This window comes from Phoenix dactylifera, unplaced genomic scaffold (genome assembly GCF_009389715.1).
Source record: "Phoenix dactylifera cultivar Barhee BC4 unplaced genomic scaffold, palm_55x_up_171113_PBpolish2nd_filt_p 000194F, whole genome shotgun sequence".
Lineage (NCBI taxonomy): Eukaryota > Viridiplantae > Streptophyta > Magnoliopsida > Arecales > Arecaceae > Phoenix > Phoenix dactylifera.
In genome coordinates, this window is record NW_024067718.1 from 882,762 (window position 1) to 892,959 (window position 10,198).

Here is a 10,198-nt window from a genome sequence, read left to right on the forward strand (position 1 = left end):
TTTTGTTTTGGGTGGAGCGAAAGAGAGAGGGATTTGGTTGGCTTGATACACGTCTGAAGCAACTTTTATCTTTCATCCCTTCTCTTTTTTGGTTTTGGTCTTGGTTTTCCTTCCCTCACATTACTCCTGATCCAGCTGGGCCATCAGGAAGAAAGATGGAGGGAGGGGTGGGGGGGGGGGGGGGGGGGGGGGGGTGGGTATATTAATTAGATGGAGTGAATTTGAATTTCCCACGATGCCTCTACTTTCTCTCATAGAGAGACTCCTCTGTGGACAAATTTTTTCCCTTACCTTGACCATGAAGTGCCATAGGATAACCTTTTCCTACTCTGCTCTTGCTTGACATGGTAAACAAAACTCCCAAACATTATCTCATTTATTTAATCAATTTTATGAACATTTTTTTAAACATAATTATTTTTCCATACTTTCATTCAAAAATTATATTAAACTAAAAAAAAATATCTGTATGCATTTTTTTTTGAAATAACATACTTGATGGCTATCTATTTTCATATCTTTTTTCTAAATATTTTATATTTATTAAAAAAAATTTATTACTAAAACAAAAAAGCCTCATTCACTGAACCTCCAAATGTATCGGGCTGCATATCATACAGGTTAATCAACTTGTGCACACATCCAGAAACATGGGATGGGCAACATTGAGATGGTACAAGAACAATGATTCAGCTATAGTCAGAGACTAGTTTAATTCCAATTACTCTATCAATGGTCTGACCGTAATCGGCAAGTCCAAATCCAGTATCTAAATATCCAGGGATCCTTTTGTTGTTTCATTTTGTCCTTATGGTTTATGGTTCATGTACGTAGAGACCATCCTGTACCTATTTATTCTTCTTCTTCTCCTGGCTTGTTATGTTTAGACAGTAATAATTCTACTAATCCACACCTATGGAACTGTGGATTGCTGGCATCAGCAAGATTTATTTCTGAGAAGCAGGGTGCAGGAAATCATCTCACTTGATTAGCTCTGTTCTCTGTACACCCTTCTTTCTGGGAACAATGTAGGCTATTTAAGCATTCAGCACAGGAGCTTCATTGCTAGACAAGATGGAGAAAAGTTTTATATGATGTTAGTACCCTGCAAGCTAAAACGATACAGGTAGTAAGCACAGATTACAACACAAGAAGATTCAAAAAGCCTTGCAGGTCATTGATGGGAGATCAGGGCTCGCTAGTATTAGGAGTGGTGTTGGTGGTCGGGTTGACGTTGAGATCAGGGATGCCATTGGTGGGGGAACTGGGACTAGATTTGGAGAGCTTCTGCTTCAGCTCAGATAGCAGGGCCTGATTCTCCTGGTTGAGGATCTGCGCTTTCTTCCGGAGCCTTTCGTTCTCTTTTATTATGTACCAGTTCTGCAGGTAAAGCTTGGAGTTGAGCCTTTCCATTGCTGCCAGAAATGGTACCCGGTTAGGATCAGTATCATCAAATAAGCGGAGGAAACAACGGTTGCGAAGGTAAATAGCAAACAGAACAATTCCCATCTTTCCTATCTCAGAGAAATAACTTCACAAAAATACACTTTGAAATGTACTTTAACACACACAAGACGGACAGAGCAAAGCAATTGTCCAAAAAGAATAAAGAGCTTTATAGGACGAATGGTTCCAAAACGAGCAGCTCTGTGGCACGTTTTTTTCCCTTGGGCAAGAAGTAGCACAGGAAAAATTCTACAGTGCAAGGTGAAAAGGATACACAAGTCGTTTGGTTGGACTAAATAGGCATGAAGCCAAGAAGTAATGTAGCCAGTACAAACTAATCTTACAGCACTAAGATCCCCTGTTCAAAAGAAATGTTGTGAGATGGAGAAGCAGAGCCACAAAGGCTCCAAGTGACTCCCCTGGTAACAAAAAGAAATTAAGAAGAGGGGGAAAAGGAATCATCAACAAACCACCATCTGGAACATGCCAGCAGTGAACTATCACATAAGACATGAAGCAACCAAAGTTTTAAGGAGGAAAGGAAGAGCTGAAAAAGGCTCCTGTGAGATTTTTGTTCTTTTGCTCTTTTCTCCGAATCTAGTTACCTTCTGGTGTTGGTCTTCTCTGGAAGTGAGTGAAGGATGGTTACAGAAGATGGAAAAGACCAGAAGAGGAAGTGAGTGGGAAGAGGTATGGCCCAACCAGCGATGGTGCCGGGGTATAAATATTGGTGGAAAACCAGGCGAGGCGTGGTAGGAGCAGGCCATCTCTCTCGGGAGCAGCAGGAGGGCGGCCTGTGGAGGGAGATATAAATGATGCATCATGAGATGGAGAAGAAAGATGGGGTGGCGTCACGTGATGATGAAATCGCTCTCATCCCCCTCCGAATAATGATGGGCTCGGTCGGCCCAAGATTCGCAATGATGGGAGCCGGCTTCACCTTTGGACTCCCCTACCCCATCATATCACCCCTCTCTGCACCCTTTAGCTGATAGATTCTAGTTTTGTGCCCTCTGCTGCCACCTTTCCCGTTTATATTTTCTATAGTTTGTATTTTAAAATATTGTACAATATTTATATTTGACCACTGCTATTAAAAATAAATAGGTGCCAAACAAGATATATTTTATATATATATATATATATATATATATATATATATATATATATATATGTATATAATTATTTTATTTGTTAGCCCTTTTTTTTTTAAGACGAGTGCTACGTAGCATGATACAAATCATGCAAGAATCTATACCAAAAAAAAAATAGTAGCACTTATTTATTTATAATATTTAGAATATTTCTTAGTATAGGTTTAGAAATTAGAAGTAAGCCCATATCCATCCAAATTTGAAGATATTTTTTCCCCCCATGGCAGGAAAATTTGGAGATTCTAGTGAATTTACTTCTCTGGATTAAGAATCTAAGTTTTAGATAATGGTGGAAGTTTATGGGATGGGCTCCATTTTAGACAAATAAAAAAAGACCCCCTTTTTTTATTGCATGGAATGCAAGTTTAATGAGTCTTGATTCTGATATAGTGGACCGTACGAAGAGTTCAGCACTTTGTTTATTCTTGTAATACTTCTTTCTCACTGCAATTATTTCTTGCCCATGCACAGAAGGAAAGAAGAGGACTGACGTGAAACATGGCAGGCCCCCCCAATTATGAGCCCTTGTTTCAGTTTTTTGCATGCTGCCATTTGGGTCAAGCATCTTGCCATCTAATCCTTGTGCTTTTAAAATAAGTGTTGGTCTTTTCCATTTTTTAAATAAATTTTGAGTTCAACTTGCCGTATGTAAAATGGTTCATTAATTGGAGAGGAAGCAAATAAAAAGGCCAGTGGATTGAGGTAGATTTTCTCAAGTACTCCAACCAAACAATGATAACATCACTGGTGTCAACCTGTGAAGAAATGATGGCGAGTCCTACCAAATGATGGTAATGGTCACCCTTCTCCTCTTCTTTCCTCTCTATAACATAATTTGTTGACTGGCTGTAGTAATGCTTGCTGTCCCTACATGGATGGATGGTTGTGTTCATGACCTACAACTATGACTGCAAAGGGGTTTAGGATTTCAATGAATGCAGTCTTCTTTCTTCCACCGCCAAGAGATCTTGCATGGCTTCCGACCATAATGAGCAAGTTGGAATTGAGTGCACACACTTAATAGAAAAGCTTATTCCCTTCCATAAAGCAAACTGGTCAAAAGCCTTTCGCTGCTTGCCACCCTATATTTTCTTTGTTCTTCACGTGTGCATCCAATTTCTTTTTTGACTTCCATTAGATTTTTGTCCCCAAAGTAGGCATTGTTTTGATATTGTAACAAGGATAAAATAAAATAGACTCACTTTAGAGTGGGGACGTGGAAAGAGAGACATTGCCAGATTTGGCAGCGATGGAAGAATTGTGAAGTACATGGAGATCTCACAAACTGTTCTTTTGCTTGCTAAAAGACAATCTAACTTCAGATGGTTGTATTTGTTTATTGAATGTAAAAGTTATCTCTCTCTCTCTCTATCTCTCTCTATCTCTTTGAGGGTGGGTACATTACATGTAAAAGTTATCAGAGGAAGGTTTTATAGGGAATATGATCTCATGATCTCATGCTGCAAAGTTAAAGATTCGATGGGCAGAGATGTAGAGGTTCATTTATATACATCACTTGATGGCACAAGATGTCCTTATTTATGCTCATGATGACCTTTAAGTCAATCAATATGAGAGAGCATCATCATGCGTTGCACATCATCGCTACTCCGACGGTTTACAGAGATCAGGGGTACCAAGCAACATGCTCATATTGAGAGCCTAACGGTGCCAAAAAAAAAGAAACTATAAGCATTACAAAAAAATTGAGCATTTTTCGACGCTTTTTAAAAGCTTTACCGGCGCTTATAAACGTCGGTAATTTTGGCGCTGATGCTTCCAGAGCGTAGCAAAAGCATGGTGTAGGTGGGGGTGGAAACTTTTTTTGCCGAAACTTTTTGAAAGCATCGGCAAAAAATGAAAGCTATGCCGACGCTTATAAGCGTCGGCCTATTTTGAACTCCGCCAATGCTTATAAGCATCAGCAAAAATCAAAGATAAGCCAACGCTTATAAGCATCGTTAGAATTATTTTTAAAAAAATAAAAATGCTAATTAAAAAAAATATGGTTCAATGGTTCTTTTACGAATGCCCGATGTTTCTTTTACAAATTAAAATTTATATGATGTTTTTTAACAAATTACAATGGAGAGATCGATCAATGGTTCTCTTAAATCCCATTTTCATCTCCTTTGCATCCCCAAACTACAATGTGGATTAAAGATGAACATATATTTTTTAACAAAATGGATAGGATTAGAGATGAATGCCACAAAAATACAAAAAATAATAAAAAAACATACAAGTGGGCAAACAGCCCACTTCGGACAAGCTTCCAAAGCTTCTTCCCGGCGAGAGATTTGGCGATGGGGACTATAACGACGCCCTCCTCTTCGGACAAGGTTTCGACGATGAGGACTACAACGACGCCCTCCACTTCGGACAAACTTTCGGCGACGAGGACTGCAATGTCCCCTCGGTCCTTTTCGGGTTTCGCCATCTCATCAGATTCTTGGACCGCTTTCCAAACCACGAGCGTCGATCCCTCAAATGTGGAACTGAAGAGAACGGAGATCTTGGAATTTCTCTAGAATCGGTTGGGAGGCAGGGCATCGGCTGGAAAAATCTTAGAGCTTCCTAAAAAGAATTCAGACATGCATGACATATAACCCTAAAACCAGAATATATAACCCCAAAACCTCTAATACTCAAATCGATCAAACAAATAGAGAAAGATGGCTCGAGAATCAAAAACCTGGGTTTCTAGGTCGGAAAAATGAAGACACCAAACATGGGAAGGGGATCCCGAGTGCAAGACAAATCTGATGAAATTTTTACCTAGACAAATCTAGAGCTCGGAGACGGCAATATCTAAGAATTTTCTTTCCAAGACGGAGAGAAGAAGGAAAGGGGGGGTTGGGAAGCTTTCAGCTAGGGTTTCCAGAGTCGCGCCGTTTTATAAGGGGGTGAGTGGGATGGTGTCCGACGACACTTATAAGCGTCGTCGGATACCATGGGCTTCACCCGTCATCTGGGTCTGGGTTGGCATCTGACAACGCTTTTAAGCCTCGTTTGGCGTCCGACGATGCTTTTCAGCATCGTTTGGCCCAGAGTTTTAAGAGAAAAATTAGTGTTAAGTGGAATATTTAGCGAGTAGGATTCCGCCGAGGCTTCTCTTTAGCCTCTGACGATGCTTAGCAACGTTCTCTTACAATTTGCTTTTCACGATGCTACCTAGTGCCGTCTTAGTTTCATCTCCGATGACGCTATTAAAAAGCGTCGCAAAGTTTTGCATTCTCACAAAATTGCTGACACTTCTTTCTTGCATCGGCATATTTAAAGAGTCAGAAAAACTAATTTTTGCTATAGTGAAGTCTGATGATAGTAGTGTTTCTGAAGGTATACCAACCCCGTCCTGTTGTTGCCCTACAAGTTCGAAACCAAGTCCATTCATGGGCGAAGGATAAACTTGAACCCCACGAGTCTATGGCCACCGAGTACTACAATAGCCATCAAAGTCAAACACATTCTTGACCAGAAAAAGGGCATATAGTCTACAATTTGAACATGACGAGCTTGTAAGCAATAAGCGGATCAATATAAATTAGGCCAAACTAGCCGACTTTTTCCATATTCGCATCTGCAATCCATTTGGATTGCGACTTGGGTGGCGCATAAGAGTGAGAGAGAACAAACCTCTCAGAGTTCTTACTTTTAGACTCTCCAAAAATTGGAGGGTTGTTTCTTTTTCTGGCTTTTTTGAAAAGCAAATGGACTTAAAAATGGTAGTAGCCATCCTTACATACTTTTCTAACTTCTAAATCTTGATGAAGGCTAGATTTAGTCCTAAGTTATTTGGTACAACAAGAAAGATAGGATTTTTTTAACCTCCTTTTAACCTCCCACATTGAGCATATATATTTAATTAGAACTCTTATTTTGGTCGATGTTGCAAAAAAAATAAAAAAGAAAAAAGTCCACTTGATAATTAGTTTTGCAAAATAAGACTTGATTGTTTGATTTTGAAGCTCAGTACGTATTAGCTTTTTCTTGAATCAAATTGTTCATGTGTATAAACTAATAACGTATTTCCTAAATATGATGCCGAAAACATGCATGGCAATGTTGTGGAGGTTATTACTGAAAACAATGAAAAGAGGAGCAGTAGTGGCAGCAAGAAAGTCACGGTGGGGATCCTAGATGAGCATAGCATCTCGGATGGCACCAGAGAAGACAAAGCACGGAGGAGGGCGGTGGTATCACACTGACATTCATAAAAGTGCCCAAGCGATTGAGTGGAGGTGGCATTCTTGCAGCCCAGGTAAAGGCCAACCTTGATAGAGGGGAATGTTAATCATACAATAAAAACATGCTAAAGTTTAGAATCACAATACCATAGTACACAGTTTGGGAGATATACCTGCAAAAGACATCTTGAATGCAATTCTTTAGCACAGATAAAGAAGGGGTGGAGGGGATGTCGTAGCCTGGGGCAAAGTAGGGGAAGAGAAAGATATGGAGATGGTGAGGAGTCTTGTGTAAAGATTTTCAAGATTAGCTCTTTTTCAATGCATTTTGCTCTCTACTCGTCCCATATACATATATGTGCATATTGGACATAGCATTTGCACTAAAAAACAACTTTTAGTAGGAGATATACACAAAATATATAACAATGTACACATGCCTTTTTTTGAGAGTGTATCTTTTTGATGCACAAATAATCCACCTAGTAAGAGACCAATACAAATATATTGTTTGATATAATCATAATATTAGTTAAAACATATTTTATTAATCATGAGCTAGGTACAACATTGATTCACACTTACTCAATATTTAATACAGACAATATGCTACTTGATGCATTCTTATATTTTTTTGCTATACTAAGTCCTTTCCTTGATGCATACTGATTCTTTACTTGATACAAACATACCATTTCTTGATACATAATTATGTTTCTTATCTACTCATCATTATTAATGCATACTTTAAACATTATGGTATGCACACATAGTTATATATATATATATATGGTACAAATTACTTACCTTTACTTCTGAGATTAGAATACCTCTTCTGATCCTTAGGTGGCGGTGAATGATGAAGACCAAACCATTAACTCTATTGAAATTCATGCGTCGTTTGTCTTCCAAGACTAAGCATGACATACCACGAGTACTATTGTCCTCTCTCACTATCTTCCCTTTGCTCACCATCTTGTTCACCTCCTCCTTTCCTTCCCTTTTGTCGAGGTTAACTTTCCTCTAGCTACAAAAACATTGCCTTCCTCTTCTACCCTACCCTAATACTTCAACTTCTTCACAAATATTATTGTCCTCCTCCACTTATGTCCCTCTTCTTCAACACCATCTAGAACACCATCCTTGCCTACAAGTTCAATTACAACTTCTTTGATTCCATTGCCACACTTCTTATTGTTCTAGGTGACATCCCATACTATATTAATGAAGTATTTAGGAAATATTGTAGTATTTCACATAAGAGGCATTTGGTCCTCGAAGGAGTAAATAGGGATTGAACTGCAAAGTTAAACAATCTCACCTTAGTTTGCAAACTTGATTATACAGTGATTTTTTTTTTTAATCTACTTTTTTTTGACATGATCTTTGCTATTATTGAATGAAATTGAGTCACAGAATCGGCAATACTAGGCATACACTTGGTGTGTGAAGCACATCTTACATGACTTTCTAAGCACAAAACATTCAATATAATTTCTAAACAACAAAATATAGATATAATAACAAATCTACATGTGGGATTGAGGATGATTATTTTGAAAAATAATATTATAACTAATTAAAATATTTTAAATGTTTAATAGATTAAATGAGCTATTGGAGAAAATCTAGTCTATAAGAAGTTATAAAATTGTAATTGTGACTTGTGACTTTTAATAGAGCAAGGGATAGATGCACATACCATAGAGTAGATATCAAAGTTTGAAACATAGATAGTTTTATCTTGATTTATCATATGTTGGCTAAACATAGAACTTTTATTTTCTAAGAAATTTTTACATATATTTGTTTTCGTTTAATCAAGTTAGATAAAATCTTCTCAGAAAAGAGGTCTCGAAATCTTTCCATATCAAAAGACTAGGCTATTTAGAAGGGCATAGCTTTATCACCAAACTTTGGTGATCATAGGATTCATCTTAGATCATTTATGCAAACTTCAAAGACTTTATCATGGTACTTTGCAGGAGAGATTTATGAGAAAATAAAGGGACATCTTTTCATTAATTTAAATTTTTTCTTTTTCTAAATGTCTCTTTTTTTTCTCTATTTGCTCTTCTGCATTGATGCAGGATGTCAGGTTGCTTGGATTCTTAGAAAAATGATAATACTTGATTACGATTCTTAGCAAAATACTATGAAAACACAGTCCCTAACCGACCATGAAAATGTAGCATTTGAGAGCCCAAGCACTAATTTACAATGGCTATTTGAGGATGGGTACTAGTTTTTGTTGTTTTCCATACAATGTTAATTCATCTGATATGATCATTAAAAATAACAGAGAATTATAACATTGGTTCCAAAGGTGTATTTATAGTTTCAAATAATATGAAACTTGGAAATCAAAATTGAAACAGCAAGATATTTTTTGATTGTTGTAAAAAACATCACCATGAAGTCGGAAATATTTGATCCATTCAAATAATCATTTTCTCGTTATAAGTTGAGGATTACCACATTAAAACAAAATAGGTTACATAACAAGAAGGAAAAAATATTAATTCTCAAAATTGTAAATATCAAAATTCTCATTGTTGGAATAAGGTTTATCAAGAATATATTTCTAAGGCTGTGGGAACTAAGGTGTAAATTCCCTGTTAAAATGGGGAAAAAAAAACTCCTACAGTTTTGGAGATAACTCGGCAATTAATATCCGGAATTTTATGCACTTTCACAATGGTATGGAAAGCATTGATGAACAACATATTTTCTTTGATTAGCAATGTCATGCATGCGGAGAGAAAGATCCCAAAAAAGAAATTCACAAATTGATAAATGAGAATCCTTGTAGTAAGTGATACAGTATATCCTGACAATGAGGCCAATGGATCAAAACTTAATAAGACCGAGTATGTTTAAATAGTAATTGCTAGTGGTATCATATTCCCTTAGAATCCAGATAAATAATGGCTTAAAATTGCATCGGTTAGTTTTTTAGAGGAAGATAATGTTCTGATAGAAGATGTATATATTTCCTCTCATAAGTGCCACATTAACCATTAATCTATTAAGGGGCAAAGTAAAGAAATCAAAACAGATAAAAAAACTATTGCTCACAGCCTCACACAAGCATTTTATTTTGGAAAATATAACACGGCCAGAATAAAAAAAGATACTGAGATTTGTCTAATTTTTCCAATCTTATTTGAAAATATTTTCTCATCACCTGGAACTAAAGGTTATTAGCTTTGTTTCTAGCTGTAGAGCAAATCAGGGCCTTCCTTTTCAAACAAAAGATAGCATATATCATGGAGGAAAAGGATAATAGCACTTACATGCCCAGCATTATTTGATCTCCATATTTAGCAGTTGCACCAATATGTTACCTACAACTACCAAAAAAAAGAAAAAATTCATAAAGCAAAATTAATTCATTTGTTAACAAAAAAA

General features: G+C 37.0%; 1 protein-coding gene across 1 annotated transcript; it reads right to left on the reverse strand.

The window, feature by feature from the left end:
* Positions 1-1,037: 1,037 nt before the first annotated feature.
* Positions 1,038-2,190, reverse strand: LOC103698523 (protein LITTLE ZIPPER 4-like). The gene is made up of 2 exons (XM_026801627.2): positions 2,052-2,190; positions 1,038-1,415 (listed from the first exon to the last, which is right to left on the reverse strand). The coding sequence occupies exon 2, from the start codon at positions 1,411-1,413 to the stop codon at positions 1,189-1,191; it is 225 nt and encodes a 74-aa protein (XP_026657428.1). The 5' UTR covers positions 1,414-1,415; positions 2,052-2,190; the 3' UTR covers positions 1,038-1,188.
* Positions 2,191-10,198: the final 8,008 nt, after the last annotated feature.

What these genes read in the sequence shown, in the direction of transcription:
- LOC103698523 (XM_026801627.2), bottom strand. Translation starts at nt 1,413, where the DNA reads ATGGAAAGGCTCAACTCCAAGCTTTACCTGCAGAACTGGTACATAATA.